The following is a 27,345-nucleotide window of genomic DNA, read 5'->3' as shown; positions in this document are numbered from 1 at the left end:
TCCTTTTAATGATACGGCGTCAATAACCTCGTCGTTGCGACGCAGTAAGAATTAATAAATCAATCAATCAATCGGCCTTTAGGAGACTTTGCCAGTCTGGGGGAAGAGCCATCTCCTTCCATTGCCCACCAGACTGTGAACCTGTGGGCCAACCTGGTTCTCCGACGTAGGGACGCTGTCCTTACTCGAGTTTCCAGGGCGGGCTGGGCGTGAAGCGGCATTGGGACTCCGCAACGGACCTTTACGGAGTTCCACGTCTCTCTTCCGCAGGAGAGATGGTGGACGCTGCGGTGGACAGACGGCGCACTGACGACAGTGACCGTCTGGTTCACCAGGCGTCTCGAAGGCTTCTGGGCAGCCTCGGACTGCGGCCAAGCCAAAGAGCTCGGCTAGCGCTTCCTCGGTGGCTAAGACGGTAGTCGCGTCGAAGCCCCGGGGAAAGACTGTCTTCTTCGACTTCTACAAGGGAGCCGTAACCAGCCCTCCTCCCAGCCCTCCTTCTCCCGAGGAGGCTCTGGGAAGAAGTCGAAGAAAGGGGGGAAACGCTAGGGACGGCGTTCCCCCCCCTCACCCTGCTGCCGGAGCGGGGGGTGGGTGCCTGGGCCAATGCCAGCCATTGGGCAACTTGGCAGCGCTACGGCGCCGAGACCTGGATTGTAGATGTCCTTCGGAGGGATATCTATTACCCTTTGAATCTCGGCCACCCCTCACCTCACCCGGTCCAACAGCAGTCGTACGTTCCAGGGTCATCGAAGGACGTAGCATTGAGACAGGAGATCAAGACCATGCTGAGCAAGAGAGCTGTAGAAATCGTCACGGATCAGTTCACCGGGCTTTTACAGTCGACTCTTCCTGGTGGAAAAGTCTACGGGAGGCTGGCGCCCGGTGATGGATCTCTCTCCTCTCTCCCCCGAACCGGTTTTGTTCGCCAGACCCTGGTTCACGATGGAGACGGCACGTTCCGTGCTCGACTCCATCAGGGAGAACGATTTCATGCTTTCAGTGGACTTGAAGGATGCGTATTTCCAAATACCCATTCATCAGTCCTCCAGAAAGTACCTCCGACTTCATCCTCGATCGGGACGGTGTACCAGTTCAGGGCACTTTGCTTCGGTCTCCAACAACCGCCCCACAGGTGTTCACGCGAGTGTTCACTCTGGTGTCTGCTTGGGCCCATTCGCACGGGATACGTCTGATGAGGTATCTCGACGATTGGTTAGTCCTGGCGAGCTCCCGCTCACAGTTGCTACAGGACAGGGATCGACTGCTCGAGTTCTGTCGCGATCTGGGGATCGTTGTGAACTTCGAAAAGTCCGATCTCGAGCCCAAGCAGAGGATGAAGTACCTGGGTATGCTGATCGACACGGTAGCACGGGCGAGTCTTTCCCCGCAGACTCACGGATCAGCAGATTCAGGGAGGCAGCCAACCAGTTCCTGTCTCGGCAGGAACGCGGTAGCTCAAGCGAGGTGGCAAGTTGTGATCGGTACACCTGTCGTCACTCGAGAAGTTAGTCCCTCACGGGCGTCTTCACCTGCGGTCTCTTCAGTGGAGACTAAAGGAGAGTTTGGTCACAGGCGACGGATCCCCCAAGCTTCCAGTGTCACTGACACCGGAGGTGAGGCAGGACCTAGCTGGTGGCTGGACGACAGGAACCTCTTAAGAGGAGTGCCTCTGCGCACTCCCCCCCCGGACATGCAGCTGTTCTCAGACGCATCGACCGAGGATGGGGCGCACACCTGGAGGAGTTGCTGACTTCAGGAGTGTGGGACGAGAATACGGTAATGCACCTTCACATCAATGTACTGGAACTCAAGGCGGCGTTTCTCGCTCTCCAAGAGTTCCAGGACCGTTGATGGGGGGACACTCAGTGGTGTTGATGTGCGACAACACCACGTAGTGGCCATACGTCAACAAACAGGGGGGGCCTAGGTGTCTCTCACCGTTGTACCAGTTGACTCGGCAGGTGCACGAGTGGGCCGAAGCACACTCAATAGAGCTGTCGGCACGCTACATTCCAGGGAAGAGGAATGTAGTAGCAGACACGCTCAGCCGTCGGGATCAGGTGATAGGGACCGAGTGGTCTCTACACCAGGACGTGGCGGAAAGGCTCTTCGACCTGTGGGGGCGACCAGTCGTGGATCTGTTCGCCACCCGGCACAACAGAAAGCTTCAGGTTTTCTTCTCAGCCGTGCCGGACCCATGGGCAGCTGCAGAGGACGCTCTTCAACACCCGTTGGACAACCTCTTGTCTATGCCTTTCCCCCGTTCAGCCTGATTCGCAAGGTGATCAGTCGAGCACTGGTCACCCCGAATCTCAGGATGATCCTGGTGGCTCCCAAATGGCCACAGGCCATTTGGTATCCGGACCTGCTGGCTCTTCTCGCAGGAGAACCGAGAGAGATTCCCCCTTGGCACAACCTTCTCGCCCAGCCACACGTCGAGCGGGGTACCACCGAGCAGTCCAAGTCCTACGACTTCACGGCTGGCTGTTATCCACCATCTCTTGCGAACGAGAGGCTTTTCTCGTAGCGCAGCAACAGAGATGGCTGGAAACGTCCGTCAGTCCTCTGCAGCTGTGTACCAGGGGGAAGTGGGCCGTCTTCTGTGGTTGGTGTCGTAGACGGGGTCTATCTCCTCTCAGAGCCACTCTTTCAGCAGGTAGCGATTTCCTCGTGTTTCTTCTTTGCCGAGAGAAGCTCCTCTCAGTCCCCACAGTCAAAGGATACAGAGCCGCCCTGGCTCTCGTCCTGAAACTGAGGGGATTGGACATCTCGAACTCGTTCGAGATCTCCTTGCTTATGAGGAGCTTCGAAAGGTCTTGCCCACCCAGGGAACTCAGGCCCCCTGCGTGGGATTGTGACTCTGTCCTTAGGAGTTTGACTCGAACGCCGTTCGAGCCACTCCAAGAGTCGTCAGACAGGGGATCTGACCCTCAAGACCCTCTTCTTGCTGGCCCTGGCATCGGCGAAGAGAGTAGGGGAACTTCATGGTCTTACCTATGATGTACGACACTCCAGGGGATGGGATCTGTGACGCTCGATTTCGTCCCGAACTTCGTTGCGAAGACTCAGAAACCGTCGGTCCCTGACGACAGGTTCGAGTCCTTCACAATTCCCTCCCTAATGGACTTCACCGATAATTATGCGGATGAGATGCTGCTTTGTCCTGTGAGGCGCTATCGGCGCTATCTGAAGAAAACTCGACACCTCAGGCCTGAGTGTCGACGCCTCTTCGTTAGCACCGGGGTAACCAAGAAACGAAAGTATCCAAGAACACTCTTTCATTCTGGCTGCGTGAGGTCATCAGGAGGGCGTATGAGGCTGATGGTAGTGACGACACTCCGTACGTCCCGTTCCAGAGAGCCTCACGAAGTGAGAAGTATTGGCCCCTCGTTGGTGTCGTTTTTCGTAAGAACTTCTCCGTGGCGGCAGGTCCTGAAGGCAGGGTCTGGTCTAACCAGACTACCTTTACGTCCTTCTACCTTCGGGAATATTGCCCACAGGTCCTTGGATACCTTTTCCTTGGGACCCGTTGGTGGCTGCTCAACAGTTGTGTAGCTAACCCAGACCCTCGCAGGCTGAAACAGCATCGGAGTCCGGTGTGAATGTGTGGATGGATGTGTGAGTGAGTGAGTGACTGGCTCCCTCTTCCCATCTTTTTCCTCCTCCTCTACCTGTGGGCAGAGGGCCACGGTCGTCACTACGCTGGATGAGGACGAGATGCAGGTGAGCTATATGACAGAGCCCCGTCCTATCCCTTTCACCTAGGGATAGGAGCAAATATCCCACCACTTCCTCCTACAAGGGGGGGGAAGTGGATGCCTACAAGAGTCAAACCCATGACTTTATATTTGCTCCTGTACAGGAACAAGTTCTTACATTGCTGGTACGAAGAGATACGCTTGCCTCTCTCTTAGTACTCGGTCCAGAGGTCTGACCATTGATCCTGCGGTGCACACCCCGATCAATCGGACAGAGGCTTGGATCCCTCCCTCGCTCTTACGACCAGGGAGACTTCCAAGGTTGGGCGAACACCAGTCTGTTCACAAAAGACTCAGGTTCCTCCCACCAAGAAGTGAGTCTTCCTATTGTAAAGGACCGAAGGTTTGTATGCCGTGTCGGAACAAATGACAATTTGTCCAAAATTGCATTTTTCCTAACTATACAAACCTGAGGTCCTTTTACACATAGCCCCACTCATGCCACCCTCACTCTGCAGTTTTTGCTTGGCCAAAAGCAAAAGGGATTTGTTTACCTCCCAGTCGCGCGCGCGCGCCTGTCGGACAAGCAGTTAACTACCGAACCCCTTGTTCGAAAGCTTACGACCTATCCAGCTGCCGCTAGTACCTTCCTATTGTAAAAGGACCTCAGGTTTGTATAGTTAGGAAAATGCAATTTGGACAAATTGTCATTTTTTGCTTTTTTGTTTTTGCTAGCAGTTTTCATTGATTTCAGTCTATATTAGTATTTTTAATTCTTTAATAACCGTATGCCAGAAATAAATGTAACCTTTAATGTTGCATGCTAAGAATGGCAAAAATCATCGATGCACATTAGTGGAGGCTTCACACATACGCCGATTCATTATTTATAAACTGTTTCCATGAATTCTAGTTGTCATAGTAATGCAATAATGATAAAATTGCTTTAATATTTATGTATATATACTTCCAATACATAGCCTTATTTCACCAAATTTCAATGTTTTGTGTGTAGTCTTATACCCAGTTTGGAGGGTCAACATATACCGAATGGAGAGAGAGAGAGAGAGAGAGAGAGAGAGAGAGAGAGAGAGAGAGAGAGAAAGGAAGGCGAAGGAACGGAGAAGGAAAGGGGTGGCGGTGGAGGGGGGGAGAGGGTAGGTGGAGCTTTATACGCGTGTTCGTATCCATTACATACTGCATAATGGAGTTTTTGTCTCTTGGTACAAGGACAAGTGTCGTTATTCTTTACGATTAGTGATTCACGATACCCTTATAAATTACGGCACTGGATGTAATGCACTATAGCAAAATCTCGTTCTCATATGAGTGTTCGTTACAGAAATAGGTATTGCCCAAAAACGTGCTTGCACTGTCTCTGAAACCCATAGTAGGTATGCTGCTTAGTTGTCAATCAAGTTTTTTATAATCAAGTATTTTTTACAAGCTAGCTATTGAATAAATTTGTATTTTTCTTAGTCAAAAACATATGGCCCTCAATGCTAACTTTCCTCTTTTAACTACTTTTTGGTCATTGCAAATTTGGCCATCCCATAATTTATGGTGCGAAAACAGAGGCCCAGGGACCGAAAACGATTGCGTCACACTACAGCGATAATCCGGCAGTAAAACATCTTCATATATCCAAAAAGTAAATAATAAAGATATATATGCGCATTACGATTATACCAATTACATGAAGAGCTGATAATCTGCATGAATAACTGGTAAACTGTTCTGCAAGAAAGTTGAGTAAAGCAATTATTTACAATAGGTACGAAAGTCAAGATGTCGTGACGTCATAATACAGGACTTAAAAGAACGTTCTAATTCCAAAAAATAATTACTTAAATTTGAGTCAGAATCGAGTTACTTTTTCAATAACGAATATTTTCTAATTAATCATCATAAATATGTAAAATATTGATGTTTTACTATTTATTTAAAAAATTATCGAAGTGCACTCTTCGTCGTCTTCTTTTACAAAACAGTTGTTTACTCGGTGAGGGAAAGTTTTCCGATTGTTGTGATGAAAGTGCCCCAGCGTCTGTGGGTACAAGTGGTGTGTGGATTTATCACAGGAAATGGTTAGTTTATTGACACAAGCGACTCCGTAAACATCGAGATGGCGTCAATCTTCTAAATATTTCGAGTTGTAAGTAAAAATGTTGAACGCGTTTTGGTGAGATTTGCACTACGTTTGACACCGTTTTCACTACCCTCTGTTTAATTCTTAAAATTTGGCTTTAATTTCTAACTTTTGAGAAAATACTTACTTCGAAAGGAGAGTAGAGGTCTTTAGCTCCGTTTCTCACCAACAAGAAGTCGCGACTGATGCCCATCTCCGATGTCAGGATGCGTTATAATGTACTTTTTTTTTGGGATTGTCCACGCTGATCGCGCATGGTCCACTCTGTACCCTACGATTTTTTACCCTATACACAATTTGGTCTCGATTCACTCCACATTGCACTTTAAACAAGTTGCTGTTCCTGGTTCCTAAGCGCGCATGCCACAAACACAGTTACGAACAGCAGACGACGACACTGCAAAGTTTTATTCCTTAAATTGTTTACTTTACTCGTTATTTAGTTCAACTTTACTTTGTTATTTAAAAATGTTAATTTGATTCATGTCTATTATCCCTTTTTTGCAACCAAATTACCCCGAAAAATTACAGATAGTATTTCTAAAGTAGATTCAATCCAATGTTTTTAACCTTGTTGTACATCTGGCTGCCGAAAACCATAGAGGAACTGACTATAAATAAGGGGAATTTTTTTTTTTCTAGCACTTTTCATTGATTTAAGTCTATATTAGTATTTGGATTTTCTTAAATAACTGTATGCCAGAAATAAATGTAACCTTTAATGTTTGCATGCTAAGAATGGCAAAATCATCGTTGCCACATTAGTGGAGCTTCACACATACGCCCGTCTCTCCTTCCGCAAGGAAGAAGAAGACTGGGACCAGAGGGGTACTGGCTAACACCGGTACTTCCTTGCCTGGTGCTAGGGGCGCTGCCACTACACCAGGTTCCGGCTCAGCCTCTCGTTCGCGAGAGGTACCGAGTGTACGGTCTCCCGAGGGCGACTTTGCAGCCAAGGCTCAGGCGTCCGAGTTCGCTCGGCGCCAGGACCAAGGCACGGAACGGAAGGCTGGTGAGAGCCGCTCAGGTGAATCTCTCCAGGCCAGCGATTGCTTACCATGGTTGCCGTGACGGTCCCAGGCTGGCCACGGGCTGAGGCTGGTAAGAGGTCCCCTCAATCGCAGGAACTAGCCTCGGCTGGTTCCAGCGGTTCGACGCGCCATGAGAACAGGCACCGGTCCCACCGCGACAGTGGTCTCTGCAGGTCCCCTGACCGCCGCTCCCACCGGGACCGGACGGATAGGGGGACCAGCAGCAGCTCCTCTGACGCACGGGACCAGGGCCGCTGTTCTCGGTCCAGCCGCTCGCCCCAGGGGAGCGGCGCGACCAGGCCTGCAGCTCGATCGCCACCACGGGTTGGTGATGGCCTGCAGGCCCCCAAGCAATCCGGTTCTGCCGGTGAGCCAGGGGGGAGCGTCAGGTCTTCCTCTCCTGTTCCTTCAACTTCCTCGGGTTACACCGGGAAGGGCGAGGCAACAAGAAGTGATCGTAGGGCGTGCGCCACGACGCCCTACATGCTAGGCACGGTCCTCGGATCAACCAGGTCGTATGCGCAAGTGGCAGGAGGAGACCGGGAGGGGTCTGTTGCTGTTCCTCCTTCTGAAGGAGGAGGGTCTCGGGAGTCGTTCTTGCTGGAGGGGCTTGACGGTCCTACTCCTCAAGATGCGGTCACTCCTGAGATCCAGAGGAATTTTGCTGTGGTCATTGCGCTGATTCGTCAGCACAATGACCTCGGGAAAGGATCGCCACTCCCACCTTCTGAGCCCACGTCCCGGCTCGAGTCGTTCTGGGGGCCTAAAAAGGAACCCAGGGCGACGGTGGGTCTGCCGCGATCGCAACTGGCCGACTCAGTGCTAGGCCAGGTGAACTCGCTCGTCTCCGGACAGGAGGGTTCGCTTCAGTCTGGCAGGTCGTCGAGCTACTTCCTCCTCCTCTACTGCGACAGAGAGAAATTCTATGTGCCATCTGAGGATCCGATGCCGCCCAAACAGGTTAACCCGTTCCTTGGTCCAGCATTTCTCCGCAAGAAGCCGTTGGTCCAGACCCACAGCTCTGTGGCGATCACCTGCAGTCCTCCCAGCCTACTAGTTCTGCTAGTAGGCAGGGTAGAACCATCAGGTCTCCCTCACGTGTCCCTTCAACCTCCTCAGGCTACACCGGGAGGAACGAGGCGAATAGGAGTGACCGTGAGGAATGCTCTTCTTACGATACGGCCACGAGCCTAGTTCGGTCTTAGGACCAACAGATCCTCGCTCAAGTGGTTGGAGAAGATCGTGGGGAAGCTGGCAAGGACGAATGACGCCTCCCAGACTCTGGGAGGGACCATCACCGCTGTTCACGTGACGGTCCGTCTGGACCACGCACACAAGAGAACAGGGTGCGCTCCCCCTTCGGTCCTCTTGAGAGGTTTCAGCCTCGACAAGGACTGAGGTCCCTTACATTAATGCCCACCTCATGCCACCCATCAATCTGAAACCTGGACCAAAGGGCAAAGGAGTGTTTGCATCCAGACAGGTGGGCCTAACTGCCTACCAGACAGTAGCTACGGCTGAATCACCTTGTTCAAAAATTTAATGGCCGTATTCCAGCATACTAGAAAGTAATTCCTAATGTAAAGGACATCAGGTTTGTATAGTTAGGAAAAATACAATTTACTTTAAAAACTTGTGATATTGTTTGCTAAACTTATGGTTTAAACTGTACCGCTCATTACTTTTTATCCACTGCAAGGTTAGAATAAGTTAACTGTTCATTGTTATCTATTTCCTAAATTATCTTTACAGAAGTGAACCGGACTTTTTTGACTTTGATTCTGGGGGAGAATTTGGACTATTTGGAGAGGATGGAGTTGCTCTGAACACTACTTCATCAAATACCCACAGCAGTCAGCCTCCAGTAATAACATCGCAAAATGCCCTTCCAACCCATGCAGGAACAGTCAGTTCTGTTAATTCAAGTGGACCAGTCACTCACAGTGGGTCTGGATCTTCTGGCACCAAGAAGAGTTCACATAACCGGAGATCAAAAAGTCATTGGAATGAAATAGAAAAAGATCTTTTCGTCAAAGGCATGGTAAGTTTTTGTGTTTAGTGTTATACCAGTTGTACAACATTACTGTACGTTTCTGATTATTTAAGATGAATCTTACCTACTGTTAAATTTAACTATATCTCCCCGCTGATTAGGCAAGTCGGCATTCAAACAAAAAATTGAATAGCTGCCCGGGTGACTGTCTAGTTTACCTGCTCTCCGCCAGGTGTGTTTCGAATGTTTTAGCTCTTGTCAGAATTCTCCTTGCCGCTATTGTGGCTAGGAGATTGTTGGTATTCTATGAAGTTTGGCTGTTTTACACCTGTTTATGGTATTGTAATTTCATTTTCCTAGGATATCTTCCACCAGAAGCATAACCAATAACATCAGGCTATGTAGGAATGTTTTTGGTGTAACCAAGATGTTGAAATTGGAAGATGTTGATCAACATTCCTTTGTACTTGCAAGAGTACAGAGTGTGATCTTGGAACTACTAGGTGTGAAGAATGTAGGGAATTGTTCTGAGAAATTTGTGCCTGAATATGTCAGATATAGGAAAGACAGGAAACTAATAGATTGGAAAAGCAATTAGTTTGGTCAGGACTTAAACCTGTCAGGCTATCCCTACTCAGACTAGGCATTTGTTCCGATACGTTATACAAACCATCGGTCCTTTACAATAGGAAGGTAACTAGCGGCAGCTGGAATGGTCGTAAGCTTCGAACAAGGGAGTTCGGTAGTTAACTGCTTGTCCGACAGTGCGCGCACGGCGCGACTGGGAGGTGAAGAATCACTTTTGTTTTCGGCCATGTGGTGTGAGGACGTTGTTTGCCATCGCTCTGCCCGCTACATCGTCTTATGCTTTGGAAATTGTTTATTGTGTATTCTTCTACTAGTTTGTCTGGTTGTGAAAGTGAAATTTGTAAGTACTATATTTTCATTTTCATTTATTATCTGATATCATGGATCAAGAAATCGAGCTTTCGCCGCCCACCCCCATCATCCGTAGTGTGTGTCCCGGGTTGGAGGGGCGTAAATGCGGCGGTTTTCGCTCATTTCCAGAAGTGGATCCCCATGATTTGTGTACTCGGTGCCGAGGGCGTGAATGCTCTCGGGCCGAGCCTTGTGTAATTTGTGTCAATTGGTCGGAGGTGCAGTGGGGGTTGTACGTGGGTAGGAAGAAGCGAAGGCCTGCCAAGGAGTCGTCGGAAAGCTCTCCAGCGACTCCTTTCGTTACTGATATTTCCTCGTCTTTCCTACCCCCGGCTCAGCTCCCACGTATGGCACCTTCCCCTTGGGAGGGGTGTTTCGGAGTCCTTCTCCTCGCTTGATCCGTCAAGTGTGGAGGAGGGCGCTCGTTACCCCGACGTACAACTGTATTCGGGGTCTTCCGTTCGCTCGGGGTGGGGCTCGTCTCCCCCGCACGAGAGGGAACCCCTTATGTTTACCCGACTGTTGCTCCCGCAGGTGCTTCTTCCGTGGGGGACGACCTTGGACAGGTGTGGGCGTCACTGGGACTGCAGGGCGTGCCGATTATTCAGGGGCTTATTCAGTGTCTGGGGCGGTCACCCAAGGAGCGGTGACCACCACCACTACCACGATCTCTACCCCAGGGTACGCCGCCCCTCCTCACCTGGTTTACACTCCCCATGTGATGTCGGTGACGCCAACAGCCGCCGTGCAAGGGCCGATCGCTGTCGTACCAAGGAGGGGCGTGCCACCGCCGCCCAGGTTCTTCGTGCTGCCTTCCCCAGACTTCCGCTGCCCTGAGAGCTCACCCCTGGACCTGCCGCCGGTACCCAGGATGTCGCTGGCTGCCGCTAAGTCTCCTGGCCTACCTGCTTTGCCTGCCGTACCTGCCGCTGGTACTGCTGTTCCTGCCGCTCCTGCTGTTCCCGCTGTTCCAGCCCACAGTGTTGCTGCCCCAGACGCTGGTCTGTCCGGACAGGTGCAGCCGGGCTCTGTTGCTTTGGCAACAGCAGCCCCAGCTCCTTCCTGGATGACTAACCTGACGTCTGTCCTGCGAGAGCTGACGAAGAAGAAGAAGAAGAGGAGGAGGAAGGTGTCGTCGTCATCTTCATCGTCTTCTTCGTCGTCTGCTGCCGCCTCTTCCCCTTCTACTTCTAAGGCTCCCAAGCCGAAGAGGAAGAAGGCTGCCTCCTCCCCCCCAAGAAGGCTCCTTCGGGAACTTCTAAGGGCCCGTCCCACTCCGGTGGGACGGGGGGTCCTTCTGCTGGTCCTCCTGCCTCCTTCGGAACAGGGGCCCGTCTCTCCTTCCGCAAGGAAGAAGAAGACGGGGACCAGAGGGGTACCGGCTAACACCGTACTTCCTCGCCTGGTGTTAGCGGCACTACCGCTACGCCAGGTTCTGGCTCGGTCTCTCATTCGCGAGAGGTTCCAAGTGTACGGTCTCCCGTGGCAGACCGTACAGCCAAAGTTCTGGCGCCAGAGTTCGCTCGGCGCCAGGACCGCGGCACGGAGCAGAAGGCTTTTGAGAGCCACTCAGGTGACTCTCGCCAGGCCAGCGGCCGCTCTCGCAGCGACCAGCCAGTAACCCGGGTCGACGTGACGGTCCCTGACCGGCAACGGGCTGAGGCTGGGAAGAGGTCCCCCTGATCGTTGGCGCCAGCCTCGGCTGGTACCAGCGTTTCGACGTGCCGCGAGGACACGCACTGGTCTCACCGCGACAGTGGTCTCTGCCGGTCCCCTGACCGCCGCTCCCACAGGAACCGAACGGATAGGGGGACCAGCAGCAGCTCATCTGACACACGAGACCGGGCCGCTGTGCTCAGTCCAGCCGCTCGCCACAGGTGAGCGGTGCGACCAGGCCTGCAGCTCGATCCCTACCGCGGGTTGGTGATCACCTGCAGCCCTCCAAGCACACTGGTTCTGCCAGTGAGCGAGGGGGGAGCGTCAGGTCTTCCTCTCCTGTACCTTCAACTTCCTCGGGTTACGCCGGGAAAAGCGAGGCACCTAGGAGGAGACCGAGAGGGGTCTGTTGCTGCTCTTGTTGGAGGGACTTGACGGTCCTACTCCTTAAGATGCCGTCACTCCAGAGATCCAGAGGAACTTTGCCGAGGTTATTGCGCTGATTCGTCAGCACAACGACCTTGGGGAAGGATCGCCGCTCCCACCATCCGAGCCCACGTCCCGGCTCGAGTCGTTTTGGGGCCCGAAGAGGGAACCCAAACCGACGGTGGGTCTGCCGCGATCAGAGCTGGCCGACTCCGTGCTTGACCAGGTGGAGTCTCTTGTCTCCGGACGGGAGGGTTCGCTGAAGTCAGGCAGGTCGTCTAAGCTACTTCCTCCTCCTCTACAGCAACAGCGGCGTTTCTACGTGCCTTCTGAGGATCCAATGCCGCCCAAACAGGTTAACCCGGAACTAGCAAGGCTAACTCCGGGTGTTTCCCTGCAGCAGCTCCTGTCGGAGAACCTCTGGTTCTCGCAGCAGGAGGCACTTGCCCTGGAATCAACCGCTATGGCGGCTTTTCAGGCAGTCTCCTGGTTGGATCTGTGGTCCCTCACAGTATCCAAAGTCGCGGCCAACTCCGGGAGTTCTACTCTCGAAGAAGACCCAGCTTTCAGGAGACTTTGCCAGTCTGGAGGTAGGGCCATTTCCTACCTCGCCCATCAGACGATAAACCTGTGGGCCAACCTGGTACTTCGTCGTAGGGACGCAGTTCTTACCCGGGTATCCAGAGGGGCTGGGCGCGAGGCGGCACTTGGACTACGTAACGGACCTGATTCGGAGTTTCCCTCCTCCTCTCTTCCCCCGGGAGAGATGGTGGATGGCTAGCCGGTAGAAAGGTCGGCCCACTGATGACAGTGACCGCCTAGTACACCAGGCAGTCTCGAAGGCTTCTGGGCAGCCTCGAGCTACTGCGGCCAAGCCCAAGAGTTTGGCTAGCGCTTCCTTGGCTGCTAAGACGGTTGCCCCGTCTAAGCCCCGAGGGAAGACTCTTCCTTCAACTTCTGCCAGGGGAGGTCGTCATCAGCCCCCCTCCCAGCTCTACTTCTTTCGAGGGGGGGCAGGGAAGAAGTCGAAGAGAGGCGGGAAACGCTAGGGACGGAGTTCCCCCTCACCTGCTGCCGGAAAGTGGGAGGTTGCCTGGCGAGCCATTGGGCAACATGGCAGCGCTATGGTGCCGAGGCCTGAATAGTAGATGTCCTTCGGGAGGGATATCTACTACCCTTCGAATCTCGGCCACCCCTCACCTCCAACCCGGTCCATCTTCAGACCTACATCCAGGGAACATCAAAGGACATCGCTCTTTGACAGGAGACCAAGACCATGCTGAGCAAAGGAGCTGTAGAGATCGTCAGGGATCGGTCACCGGGCTTCTACAGCCGCCTTTTCCTGGTTGGAGAAGTCTTCGGGGGGGATGGCGCCTGGTGATAGATCTCTCTCCCCTGAACCGATTCATTCGCTAGTCTCAGTTCACAATGGAGACGGCACGTTCCATGCTCGACTCCATCAGGGAGAACGATTTCATGCTTTCAGTGGATTTGAAGGACACGTATTTTCAGATACCCGTCCATCAATCCTCTAGGAAATACCTCCGCTTCATCCTCGACGGGACGGTGTACCAATTCAGGGGACTTTGCTTTGGTCTCTCAACTGCCCCACAGGTGTTCACACGAGTGTTCACTCTGGTGTCTGCTTAGGGCCCATTCGCACAGGATACGTCTTTTGAGGTATCTCGACGACTGGTTAGTCCTGCTGCAATCTGGGGATCGTAGTAAACTTCGAGAAGTCCTGTCTCGAGCCCAAGCAGAGGATGAAGTACCTGGGTATGCTGATCGACACGGTAGCAGGGCAAGTCTTCCCCGCAGACTCACGGATCAGCAGATTCAGGGAGGCAGCCGACCGATTTCTGTCTCGACAGGAACAGTCAGCTCAGCAATGGCAAGTCGTGATCGGCCACCTGTCGTCACTCGAGAAGTTAGTTCCTCACGGACATCTTCACCTGCGGTCTCTTCAGTGGAGACTAAAGGAGAGTTGGTCACAGGCTCAGGACCCACCGTACTTCCCCATGTCCCTCACGGAGGAGGTGAGGCAGGACCTAGCCTGGTGGCTGGACGACAGGAACCTCTTAAGAGGAGTGCCTCTCCGCACTCCCCACCCGGAGATGTTGCTGTTTTCAGACGCATCCACCGAGGGATGGGGCGCACACCTGGAGGAGTTGCTGGCTGCAGGTGTGTGAGACCATCACAACAAGCACCTTCACATCAATGTCCTGGAACTCAAGGCGGCGTTCTACGCTCTCCAAGAGCTTCAGGACCGCTTGTGGGACACTGGCGGTGGTGTTGATGTGTGACAACACCACAGTAGTGGCAATACGTCAACAAACACGGGGGCCTAGTGTCTCTTCCGTTGCACCAGTTGACTGTAGCCAGGTTGCACGAGTTGGGGGACAGTGGCGCCCCTCACTCGATAGAGCTGTCAGCACGCTACATTCCAGGCAAGAGGAATGTAGTAGCAGACAAGCTCAGCCGTCAGGATCAGGAGATAGGAACCGAATGGTCTCTACACCCAGACATGGCGAAAGGTTCTTCAACCTGTGGGGGCGTCCATTTGTGGATCTGTTCGCCACCCGGCACAACAGAAAACTCCAAGTTTTCGTTTCAGCCGTGCCGGAGCCCATGGGCAGCTGCAGAGGACGCTCTTCAACACCCGTGGGACAACCTCTTCGCATACGCCTTTCCTCCCTTCTGTCTGATTCACAAGGTGATCAGCCGAGTGCTGGCCACCCCGAATCTCAGGATGATCCTGGTGGCTCCCAAATGGCCCCAGGCCATTTGGTATCTGGACCTGTGGGCCATTTGGTATCTGGACCTGCTGGCTCTGCTTGCGGAAGCACCGAGAGAGATTCCCCCTTGGCACAACCTTCTCGTCCAGCCGCACGTAGAACGGTACCACCGAACAGTCCAGTCCCTACAACTTCACGGCTGGCTGTTATCCACCATCGCTTGCGAACGAGAGGCTTTTCTCGCAGCGCAGCAACAGAGATTGGCTGGACACGTCCGACAGTCCTCTGCAGCTGTGTACCAGGGAAAGTGGGCCGTCTTCGTTGGTTGGTGTCGTAGACAGGGTCTATCTCCTCTCAGAGCCACTCTTCAGCAGGTAGCGGATTTCCTCTGTTTTTCTTCGCCGAGAGAAGCTCCTCTCCGTCCCCACAGTCAAAGGATACAGAGCAGCCCTGGCCCTGGTCCTAAAGCTGAGGGGATTGGATATCTCGAATTCGTTTGAGATATCCTTGCTTATGAGGAACTTCGAAAGGTCTTGCCCACCCAGGGAACTCATGGCCCCCGGGTCCCAGGGGGGACGTGACTCCTCTCGTCCTTAGGAGTTTGACTCGAAGACCATTCGAGCCACTCCAAGAGTCGTCAGACAGGGATCTGACCCTCAAGACCCTCTTCTTGCTGGCCCTGGCATCAGGCGAAGAGAGTAGGGGAATTTCATGGTCTGTCTTTCGATGTAAAGCATTCCAGGGGATGGGGATCTGTGACGCTCGATTTCGTCCCGAACTTCATGGCCAAGACTCAGAATCCGTCGATCCCTGACGACAGGTTCGAGTCTTTCACAATTCCCTCCCTAATGGATTTCACCAACAACGACAGGGATGAGATGCTGCTTTGTCCTGTGAGGGCGCTACGACGCTATCTGAAGAGAACTCAACACCTCAGGCCTGAGTGTCGACGCCTCTTCGTTAGCACTGGGGTGACCAAGAAAGAAGTATCCAAGAACACACTTTCTTTCTGGCTGTGTGAGGTGATCAGGAGGGCGTACGAAACTGATGGTAGTGACGACATCCGTCCCCTTTGTCCGAGAGCCCACGAAGTCAGAGGCATTGGTCCTTCGCTTGCGTTCCGCAAAAACTTCTCCGTGGCGCAGGTCCTGAAGGCAGGGGTCTGGACTAACCAGACCACCTTCACCACCTTCTACCTTCGGGATATTGCCCACAAGTCCTTGGGGACTTGTGGTGGCTTTTTCCTTGGGACCTGTGGTGGCTGCTCAACATGTGTAGCTTACCCAGCACCCGAGCAGGCAGAACAGCATCGATTCCTGGTGTGACTGTAGGAATGAATGAGTGAATGAGAGTGCGACTGGCTTCTCTTCCCCATCTTTCTCTCCCTCTACCTGTGGGCAGAGGGACACGGTCGTCACTACGCTGGAAAAGGAAAAGATGCAGGTAAGCTACTCGACCGAGCCCCATCCTATCCCTTTCATTAGGGATAGGAGTGAATATCCACCACTTCCTCCAACAAGGGGGGGGGGGGGAGTGGATGCCAACAAGAGACAAACCCATAACTTTATGTTGCCTCTTGCAACAGGAACAAGTTCTTGCTTGCTAGTTTTAAGAGATACGCTTGCCTCTCTCTTATTACATACTTGGTCGAAGTCTGACCATTGATCCTGCGGTACATACCCCGATCAATTGTTCAGAGGCTAGGATCCCTCCCCTCTGCTCTTACGACCAGGGAGGTAATCCAAGGTTGGGCGAACACCAGTCTGTTCTTTAAGACTCAGATTCCTCTCACCAAGAGTAAGTCTTCCTATTGTAAAGGACCGATGGTTTGTATAACGTATCGGAACAAATGACAATTTGTCGAAAATTGCATTTTTCCTAACTATACAAACCTGAGGTCCTTTACACATAGTCCCACCTCATGCCACCCCTCACTCTGCGTTTTTCCTGGGCCTAAAGCAAAAGTGATTCTTTACCTCCCGGTCGCGCGGTGCGCGCACTGTCGGACAGGCAGTTAACTACTAAACTCCCTTGTTCGAAGCTTACGACCGTTCCAGCTGCCGCTAGTTACCTTCCTATTGTAAAGGACCTCAGGTTTGTATAGTTAGGAAAAATGCAATTTTCGACATTGTCATTTTAGGAGGCTAGTATTGACTTCCTCTGTAGCTCTGCCTTCAGCTCCCCATTTGATTCAGGAAAAGCGTAATGAGAAGTTAGACCTCTTTTTAGTTCTAATACCAGTTGAACTGAGTTCGTGACGGGAACGTTCCAAATACCTCCATAGTGTGCGCTCTTTTTTCGCGTTCCCTGTTAGAAGTAAGGTGTTGTGCGCTTGTCTGTACGTAGCAGAGCCTAGGACTGCCTTGCGACACTTGGTATGTCCGCTGCGAGGGAACCAGGTTGGTTCTCGGGACGATGGGATTCTGTACCCTCCAATACTACTTTGCCCTTTTCCATGGTCTGAATCTCATCTAAAGCGTTCTCGCCCCAACAGGACCGTTAAAGCGATTATCTAGGACCGTTAAAGCGTTTGCATAAGGACCGTTTCGGTAAGTGTTAATGCTCACTCTGTAGGCGCATTCCTGTCCATCTTCAACACCTAGTTTGAGGTGTTAGCATGCATAGGTTTAATAATATATAAATATAGGTATAGATTATTTTATTGAGATGATAATGTATCTTTAGCGAGTTGTGCACATTTGTATGTGTCGACTCAGTTGACTGTTTATCTCTCTCATGTTTGGGTTATTCTAAATTCTCATCTGCTACCATATTCCTTTTTCTTCATAATGCTTGTGTTCATTCTTTGCTTGCTTCCCCCTTCGGCTTTCGGCAAATCTCTTACTACTGCCTCATTTAATGTTTCTCTTTCAAGTCTACACTGTCTGTCGTATATAAAGTTCTCGTCAAGTTAGATATTTTAGCTTTAGAGATTTCTAAGTTAGTTTCATATAGGAATGCTTTCAAGTATGTACAATCGCTTTCGGACGAGGCGGGAGAGTCGATGTAACTACTCTCCCACCGCCTCCCCACTTTCTTGGGGCGCCTCTTTGTCTTTCCCTCAGTCAACTCGTGCAGACTGCAGACGTTGTTGACTCATGGGAACGCAGTTGACTCATGCGGACTTGGCCGAGTCCTAAGTTGCTTAAAACCGTCTTCCTCTCATTGAGCCATGGTGGATGCGATACAGCACTCAGCTACTGTCACCTCTTATCGACAAGTGTCGCTTTTTGTCGCCAATGGTTGCGGAGAAAGAGCTATCCTTTAAGTTCTTTTGTTTACCTCCTGTCGCCCGCTGGCAGAAGAAGAGTTTTAATGGAGTTTGAGGAACTCGTTCGGGCTGGTTTGGCGTTTGTTGCGACACTACGCCTTGCTGTGTATCCTTATTTTGTTGAGGAAAGAGGCCACATAGAGAATATGTGTTAATTGTCTTAGCGTATTTCAGCGCCCTCTAGATATTAGAGAAGAGACCAACGCTTTCTCCAATTACAGAGCATTTCGTAACTTTTCTCGTCCTCGGACACACAAATCTCCCTTTGGGTCTGCCTTGACTTGTCGTCTTGTGTCATTTAAAGTCGCGGAGAGCCAAAGGCCGCCTTTTGCTGTACAAATGCTTATTGGTCCTTTAACTATCTTTAGTAGGAGTTCGCTTTTTTTTATCTTTCCAGTGGGGAAATGATCTCGAGACTGACAGACATGCTGATGGATTTTCAGTCTAGCTTTGAGTTATCACCCTTAAGCTACGTTGCCTTGTCTCTGCACCGTTTAGAGAGGTGGAGACCCCAACCCAGCAAGTTTGTGTAGCCAGCTTTAGGGTTTGTCGCCAGTTGGAGTTTTTAGCGAGGAAAACAAGTATTTCTGATGCTGCAGGTAATGTCCTCATGCTTATACTCACTCGGTTTGAAAGAAAAGTGAGAACACTTTCACTTCCTAACTGATTAATGCAGCTCGTTTAAGGCGATAAGGTAGTCTTGTTTTTACCTTTACTTTTTTTTTTTCGGGGATAAGTGCAGACTCAGGTCTGGATATGGACAGTTTGCAACCTCCTAACATGCATGGAGAGACTTGAGACCAGTACATTGTTCATTGGTTGGAGAATGGTGAAGGGCAGTTGTGGTTTTTTTTTGGTTGTCCTCCACTGGTTTAATCTCCCTCTTATAGCTTCCTTTGTCTTCAGTAGATATTCTTGGATGTTTGGAGACTGAATAACAGGAAGTGTCTGCCCACGTACTTGTTTGGTTTTCTAGCATGGTTTTTGTGCCTTTCCAAAGAGCGGTCAGACTTGTACACATGCAGAATGTATTCCACTTACCAATACATCCATAGTCATGCAAGATGTTTTTACTAGAAGATATTGCTGTTATGTCCACTTTGTTTTGGTTAGTGTGCAGCCCTCTATAAGTTATGTCAGGGACTTGTTGCCCATTGGTGGATGGTGTCAACTTTAGGAGCAAGACACTTCTACTGAATTAGTAATTGAAGTTGGCCAACTCTGTTAACAGTATTCCAAAGGCCAAGGACCTGTTGCTTCTTCTGGCCCCAATTTCTATGCATTATATTGTTAATTCTCTATATCCCCATTCTTATCTAGTGATGTGGGAGTGATACTTAATTATGCATCATTGTCAGTCCAAGATGAATAGGCATGTGCTGTTTGGAAGAATTTTAGGCCTGGAAGGAAACTTTCCTATATGGTAAGGGCTTTTCCTCATTAGAAAAACATGGCCTCACGGGATATTTTCAGATAATCTAATGCTCAATTAATGTACAGTTTCAGTGTAAAAAAAAAATTACGACTTACAAATAAAGTTAATTAATCTATAAGTAATCCAGAACCAACTTTGGCTCCAGGAATGTAGGAGGGACTCTGTAACCAAGAATTGTCCATTTTGTTCTTAAACCTAAGTCCAGGATTTGGTCTTTTCCCCCTGTCTTGCAACACAGAGTTTAACTAGTGTCATTGCACATTCATGCAACATAGAATGGTCAACACTACACCTGGTAAAATTTTTTAGATCTCAGGGTAGTGGAAAGACATCAGGATGCTTAGCAAGTTTATTCCCGGTCAGAAACAAAGTCTTTGTGGGAAGTTTGCTGCTTTGAGTGAAATGAAACAACATATTGGTTTGATCATTCATTCTGTAGAAGGACATGTTTTTAGCAAGTGGGGATTCAGGAAGAACAATTGCCTACCAGGGCCTTTACATCCGTAAGTTTGGCACTTGGTGATTTAAAGGAGCACTCATTTTAGACTTCCTAGCATGTAAGATGAACAGGGACAAACTGAATGATTACAACTTCTTTGTTGGCCTCCAGGCTTGAGCACTGGATGTTTCCTTAAATTTTGCATAATTCATACTCATAGGCCTGCCTCTCGTATCTACCCTGAATACTATTGAGCAGTTTCAAGTTCAAGAACAGCTTAGTGTCTCCTGTAGAGCCCTTGTAGCCTCAGGGCAAATGATTTTCAGAATTTTCATGCTCTTGGTAGATGTCTCATTCTTCCGTTGAGAAGAAATCAACTACTACACAATTCCATACAGTTCCATTAACTTAATCCTCTCCTTAACTGCCTGGAGATGTTAGAATGTCCCCTCCCAATAATAAGATTTTCAAGTTATCATAGGATCTGTCCTTAACTTAAAACTGCCATGGTCTGGGGTCAGAAGCAGTGGTCTGTGTATTGCTGAGGGTGCCATTAGAGGAATTTTCAGCCCCTGGATCCTTGTAGATATCAGTGTTTTATGTTTAGAGGAGATGAGACTTTTCACTGTCTACTTCCAAAGTTATCGTTCCATACGTACTTTCCTCCGTATTGCATCAAGTACTTTTAGATCTTGCTGAGGACCACACTGCATGGTGTTGAGATTGAAGCCCCTTCATCTGTTATTTCAGTTTCTTTCTGGAGTTTAGATGTGGGTCTAAACTTTATCTGAATTTACTGTAAAACCTTGTATTTAGCACTAGCAGTGGTTAATAAGTATATTTATTGTCAGCACCCTTCTTTAAGCTGCCGTAAAGGAATGCCATTTTAGCTTTCTGCCTTAGAGCTGAGGGTGATGTTGAGGCTATGCTTTACAGTGCCCTGTAAGAATTTTCAATGTAACCCTTTTAGGTGGAGAAGAAGAGGAAACTTCTCTATCCTGTTGGGGCATTTAAATTTAAAGATTGTTAAACCTAGAACATTTTTATCATCCTTTTAGAAACCTTGAACATCTTTGTCAAAGGTAAATGCTGGAAGAGGCAAAGTTAACCTTTGGTTTTGTGGTTTTTAAGAACATAGATGTTGGAAAAGGTTAAGCCTGGAAGAGGCAAAAATCAACCTTTTGTTTTGTGGTTTTAGAAAACCTAGCTGTCTTTGCCAATGGTTAAGCTTGAAGCAAGTAACTTTTTGTTTTGTGGTTTGTTCATGCCACTTACCTGACAGATATATATATAGCTGTATTTTTCTGACGTCCGACAGAATTTCAAAACTCGCGGCACACGCAGTGGGCGGCCAGGTGGTATACCCATTCCCGCCGCTGGGAGGCGGATATCAGGAACCATTCCCATTTTCTATTCATATTTTTTTCTGTCGCCGGTCGGTAAACATCTGTTTACAGACCTCTGCTCAGGATTTTTTTGGAAATTGACTCGCTTTTAAGTATCTGATTGATTTTTTTTTTGGTATTGAATTTGGATTGTTGAATTGGCATGGCGCGGATAATGGACCGTTTTTTGATTTTGGATTGACTTTTCTATATATAAGTATGTCTGGATCAATTGTTGTGAGTTTCAGAGTGTGTGTAGGGCTGATTGTAAGGTGAGGCTACCGAAAGCATCGGTAGACCCCCACACAGTATGTATGAGTTGTAGGGGGCTTAATTGTTTGATTGATAATCGGTGCAATGAATGTGAGAAATTGACCGAGGATGAATGAGAGTATATGAGTCCTATCGCCTTAAATTGGAGCGCGATAGGATCAGGAGGTCTTCCTCCAGGAGTGGTTCTTCCAAAGGTAAGACTAACATCTCTCCTGCATTAACACCTGTAGTGTTTACAACCCCTATTAACCTGGTGTTGCCTTCGGGCTCTGATTCTGTGTCGGGAGAAGCGAATGCTCTCTCTCTGATTTTGGAGTCTCTTCGCACTCTGGAGACCAAGTGAAAGCCTTAGAAACTGGCTCGGTGCAAGTGTGTGATCGTGCCCCCAGTGTTGTGGAGGGGGCGTCAGATCGGCCCCATAATGCCTCTAGGCCTAGACCTCTATCAGACTCCCAAGACCCAGGGAGTAGGTATGTCGAAAGCCGCAAGAGGGTTTACGGGGCTTCCCACCGATCTGGCGTCCCTTCGGCAGGCCCTGTAGCAAAGACCCAGGCTGCCAAGGACCGTGCACGAGCGCGCGTCCTGAAAGAGTGCTTTTCGTCCTCCCCGCGCAAGGGGTGGAGCGCTCGGAGAGACTCTCGTCCTTTGAAAAGGACGTTTTCGTGCGGAGGACGCTTCACGTCCCTCTTTCCGCCGCTTTCGTCGGAGGACGCTTATGACGTTTTTCCGCCTCGAAGAGAGGTAGGATCTCCTCCGATGAGGACGCTAGGTTTGCGTGCACAGGCATGTATACCTGAGAAGCAGGTAGCTGTACCTGTGAGAAGGAGGAGGCGTCCCCTCGCCCCTTGTCTTCTCACAGGATCAGTCTGCTTCCTCTGTTCATTCTTCCCCAACGAAGAACATTCTTTTGTCCCTTCAGGACCCCAGCTATCCTCGCTTATGGCTCAGAGGACTCGCCAGCAGTAGTCGAGCCTAAGCGGAGGAAGGACCTTAGACTGCCTGTCAAGAGGACTAGCAGTCTCCTTCTCCTTCACCTACTTCGTCTCGTTCGCCGATCGCTTCTCCTTCGGCGATTCGCCGATCTCGTTCGTCCTCTAGAAGGACGTTACGTCAGGACGCTTTTGAGGAGGACGCTCTGTACGAGGGACGTTCGGCAGGACGTTCGGCAGGACGCTCGTCAGGACGCTTGTCAAGACGCTCGTCAGGACGCTGGCAGGACGTTCGTCAGGACGCTTGGCAGGACGCTAGGCAGGACGTTCGTCAGGACGCTCGCCAGGACCGCTAGACAGGTACGCTCGGCAGGACGCTCACCAGGACGCTCGGCATGACGCTTGGCAGAAGCTCGCCAGGACGTTCAGGCCGCTTTCAAGACGTTTTTTTTTGGGGATTCTGACCAAGAAGTCGTACCCCCAGACGCTAGTTTACGCGCACAGGCACGTATGCCAGCGAAGAAGAAATGTAAGGACGCTTCTCGGGCAGGTGAGACTGCTGCGGAAGGCGCTGAGGACGCTCGTCCTCCTCAGGACGCTCTACCTTCATCGAGCAGTAAGCGTCATAAAGAAGAACAGCCGAAATAAAGCTGCCTCTAGCAAGGATATGGGTCCTTTGATCAAGCCAAGACCTGACATTAGGACGCCCTCTCCTGACAGACGGTCTCCTCTTCCGTTTAGAGAAGAAGGAGAGCTGAGTAGTTCAGCTGAATCGGTTGAAGAGGAAACCTGCTGCAGCCCCGTCTATCTCGGACTATAAAGTCCTCGTACGACTCTTGCGTTCTTCTTTTGAAGACAAATTTCAGCCCGCAGCTCCCAAGTCTCCTCCTTCGCAGTTTTCTTCATCTAAAACTGGAAAAACCCGGAGGTTGTAGAGATGAAAACTTCTCTCTCAACGAAACGTGCTTTTAAAAAATAAAAAGCTCCAGGATTGGATGGTACGAAGGAGAGACCAAGGCAAGACGACCTTCGCCTTGCTCCAACTAGACTTAGTGGAAAAGGGGGCATTTGGTATAGAACCAAAGAGGAAGTGGGAGTTTTGTATCCCTTCTTCGGCTCAAGGAGATTTCTCCAGCCTATGGATTTGCAGAGGAGGTCGCTTTTTTACCCTCTCTAAGGTAACCCTGGTGGACCCGCGTCGGAACTGACCATCATTTGAAGGGGTGGTCTGCTCAGGACACTGGAAGTCTTCAACTTCTTGACTGGTGTTTGGGAGTTCTGGATATGCAAGCGAGAAGCCCAGAATCTCTCAGTCTGGGGGAGCTGTCCAGCGTGTTAGCATGTATGGACAAAGCCGTCAGGGATGGTTCGGAGGAGCTCGTATCTCATTTTGGAACGGCTTTATTAAAAAAGAGAGCTTTGCTGTGCAACTTCACAGCTCGTTCGGTGACTCCAGCTCAGAAAGCGGATTTGCTGTTTTCGCCTCTTTCGAACCATCTCTTCCCCCAGACTTTGGTAAAGGACCTGACGAACAGCTTACAAGAGAAGGCAACTCAGGACCTTTTGCCCAGTCTACAAGACGGTCAGCCGTACCTTCACCTCTTCAGCTGCGGTTCGACCGCCGAAGAAGGTAAAGCCCTTTCGTGGGGCCTCCCCCCCCCTGAGAGCAGGGTTTTCACGAGGAAGAGCTTCCTTTAAGCCAAAGCCTTCCAAGTGAGAAGCATGTCCTTCAGACACCAGTCGGAGCCAGACTGAAGTTTTTAGCGGGAGCGTGGAGAGAGAGAGACACGGACTCTTGGTCCCTCAAGATCGTGGAGCAGGGTACAAGATCCCCTTTTTAGATCTTCCTCCTCTTTTCCTACGACTCCCAGAGACCTTTTCCATCCTACCAGGGAGAAAAGAAGAAAGTTTTGTTCGATCTCCTTCAGCAGATGATCGACAAAAGAGCGGAAGGAACAGTCGCGGACCTGGGGTCGCCAGGTTTTTACAACAGAATCTTCCTAGTACCGAAACAGTCCGTCAGGGTTGGCGTCCAGTTCTAGATGTAAGCAGGCTCAATCTTTTCGTGGAAAAGAACAAATTCACGATGGAGACATTCCTCATTCTGTTCTGGGAGCGTTGAGACCGGGCGACTGGATGGTATCCTTAGACTTGCAGGACGCGTACTTTCACATCCCGATACACCCTCTTTCAAGAAAGTATCTAAGGTTTGTCTTAGACAACAAAGTATGGCAGTTCAGAGCTATGTTCTTCGGACTGACCACGGCTCCGATGGTGTTCACAGTAGTAATGAAGAACGTAGCGAGGTGGCTACACTCTTCGGGAATAAGAGTTTCCCTGTACCTCGACGACTGGCTGATCAGAGCGTCGTCGAGAGAGAAGTGTCTGAAGGACTTGCAGTTCACTTTAGCCTTAGCGAAGTCCCTGGGACTTCTGGTCAACCTCGAAAAGTCGCATCTGACCCCAACACAGTCCATCGTGTATCTGGGGATTCAGATGGATTCAGTGGCTTTTCGAGCGTTTCCGTCCCAGGAACGTCAGCGGCTAGGCTTAGAAAAGATCTCAGCCTTTCTAAGGAAAGAGACTTGCTCGGCGAGGGAATGGATGAGTCTGCTGGGGACCATTTCCTCGCTAGAAAAGGTTTGTTTCCTGGGAAGACTGCAAACATCAGGCCTCTCCAATTTTTCCTTGCGGACGAGTGGAAGGCCAAGGACGATCTCAATGCCATATTGATATATCGCTTCCAATCAAATAACCACCTAAGATGGTGGTTTGGACCCTCAGAAGCTTCAAGAGGGCGTGTCCCTAAGTCTTCTGAGCCCCGACCTAGTGTTGTTTTCAGACGCTTCCATCACAGGATGGGGAGCAACACTAGGGGGGAAGGAAGTGTCAGGCTCCTGGAGAGGGGAACAGGTAGCCTGGCATATATGTCAAAGAACTGGCAGCAGTATTTCTGTCCCTGCAGTTCTTCTTCGAAAGAGTTTGGAGAACAAGATTGTTTCAGATAAACTCGGGACAATACCACAGCACTCGCTTATTTAAAAAACCAGGGAGGAACACACTCCAGAACGTTGTTTTTCCCTAGCGAGAGAGATTCTGCTGTGGGCAAAGAGAAAAAAGGTGACTATCCTGACGAGATTATTGCAGGAGTGCAAAACGTCGGGCGACGACCTTCTCAGTCGTCGGGACCAAGTCCTACCGACGGAATGGACCTTGAACGAAGACGTTTGTCGGGACCTGTGGACGTTGTGGGGACGTCCACTGGTCGACTTATTCGCAACGTCAAGGACCAAGAGACTTCCTCTTTACTGCTCCCCACCCCGGTCCTGGATCCAGAAGCAATCGCGGTAGACGCTTTGCTTTGGAATTGGACGGGCCTAGACTTATACGCCTTCCCACCATTCAAGATTCTGGGGGAAGTCATGAGGAAGTTTGCGGCCTCGGAAGGGACGAGGTTAACCCTGATCGCTCCGATGTGGCCAGCAAGAGAATGGTTCACAGAGGTCATGTCTTTCCTTGTAGACTTTCCAAGGGACATTGCCCTGGAGGAAAGATCTACTCAAACAGCCTCACTTCGAAAGGTTTCACCAAAACCTCTCCGCTCTGGGTCTGACTGCGTTCAGACTATCGAAAAGTTGGCCATGAGCGAGAGGTTTTTTCGAAAGCAGCTGCGAGAGCAATCGCACATGCGAGACGTGCTTCCACAAGAGCTGTTTACCAATCGAAGTGGGCTTCCTTCAGGGCCTGGTGTAAAAAGGAGGGAGTTTCCTCTTCCTCGACCTCTGTGAACCAGATAGCTGATTTTCTGCTCTTTCTCAGGAATGTGCAGAAATTAGCGGTCCCTACCATCAACGGGATATAAAAGCATGTTGTCAGCGGTTTTTAGGCACAGAGGCCTCGACCTGTCTGACAACAAGGATATTCATGACCTTTTAAAGTCTTTCGAGACCTCGAAGGTTCCTCAATGAGACCTCCATCATGGAACCTGGATGTAGTCCTTAAATTCCTTATGTCGAGCACTTTCGAACCGCTTCAGGCAGCGTCTCTTCGAAACCTGACAAGGAAGGCTCTTTTCCTAACTTCTCTTGCGACGGCTAAGAGAGTTAGTGAAATTCAAGCGTTTAGCAAGTTAATGGGATTCAAAGGGGACATGCTGTCCTGCTCGTTGAACCCAACTTTTCTTGGCGAAGAATGAAAATCCTTCGAACCCTTGGCCGAAGACTTTCGAGATCAAGGGTTGTCAAAAGTCGGTGGTGGGCCAAAGAACCAGAGAGAGTCCTGTGCCCGTCAGGGCTCTCAAGTTCTACGTGCATAGAACGAAAGAGGTAAGAGGTCCCTCAGTAACCTCTTGGTGTTCTGTGAAGAGACCAGAGTTTACCTTTATCGAAGAAGAATGCTGTTGCTTTCTTCTAATGGGACACCATTCGGGAGGCTCATTCATCTTTCCAGAAGACTGATTTGAGCCTCTTCCGAGTAAAAGCGCACGAAGTACGAGCCGTCGCTACCTCTCTTGCCTTCCAAAAGAACAGTCAATCAAGGACATCCTTGATTGCACCTTTTGGAGGAGTAACTCCGTCTTCGCCTCACATTACCTAAGGGATGTGAGAACGATTTATGACGATTGTAATGCACTGGGGCCATACGTTTCTGCGGACACAGTATTGGGGTCGGAAGTAGCTCTTTCCCTATCCCTTAGTTAGGTTTAGGTTAGGTTGTTGTGTTTTTAGGTTGTGGTGAGTCTTATGTGAAGATCTCCCATCCTTTAGTTAGTTTTAAGGGGTTTTTGTGAAATAGTTGGTCAGGTGGTGGTCAGTTGCTTCGTTGCCCTCATTTGTATGGCCTCGATGATCTTGTCACGCTGAGGTCTCGCACCCGTTGACAGATCATCCAGAGCGCACCAGCACTACAGGTCTCCACCTGCTGGCAACTCTGTGATTAAGCAAAAGCAGCCTTACGTGACAGTAATCACATAGTCTACTTTGC

The 27,345-nt window shown here is 50.3% G+C and overlaps 1 protein-coding gene across 1 annotated transcript in view; it reads left to right on the top strand.

Moving 5' to 3' along the window:
- The window catches only part of LOC135222271 (uncharacterized), a 57,577-nt gene that overhangs the window by 11,813 nt on the left and 18,419 nt on the right, over positions 1-27,345 (top strand). The window contains exon 2 of the mRNA XM_064260380.1: positions 8,634-8,922. Within this exon, the coding sequence (XP_064116450.1) occupies positions 8,634-8,922 (289 nt within the window). The remainder of the gene's footprint in view (positions 1-8,633; positions 8,923-27,345) is intronic.

Source organism: Macrobrachium nipponense, chromosome 3, assembly GCF_015104395.2.
Source record: "Macrobrachium nipponense isolate FS-2020 chromosome 3, ASM1510439v2, whole genome shotgun sequence".
NCBI lineage: Eukaryota > Metazoa > Arthropoda > Malacostraca > Decapoda > Palaemonidae > Macrobrachium > Macrobrachium nipponense.
Note: the sequence above shows the minus strand (reverse complement) of the source record. Positions and strands in the feature narration are given on the sequence as shown.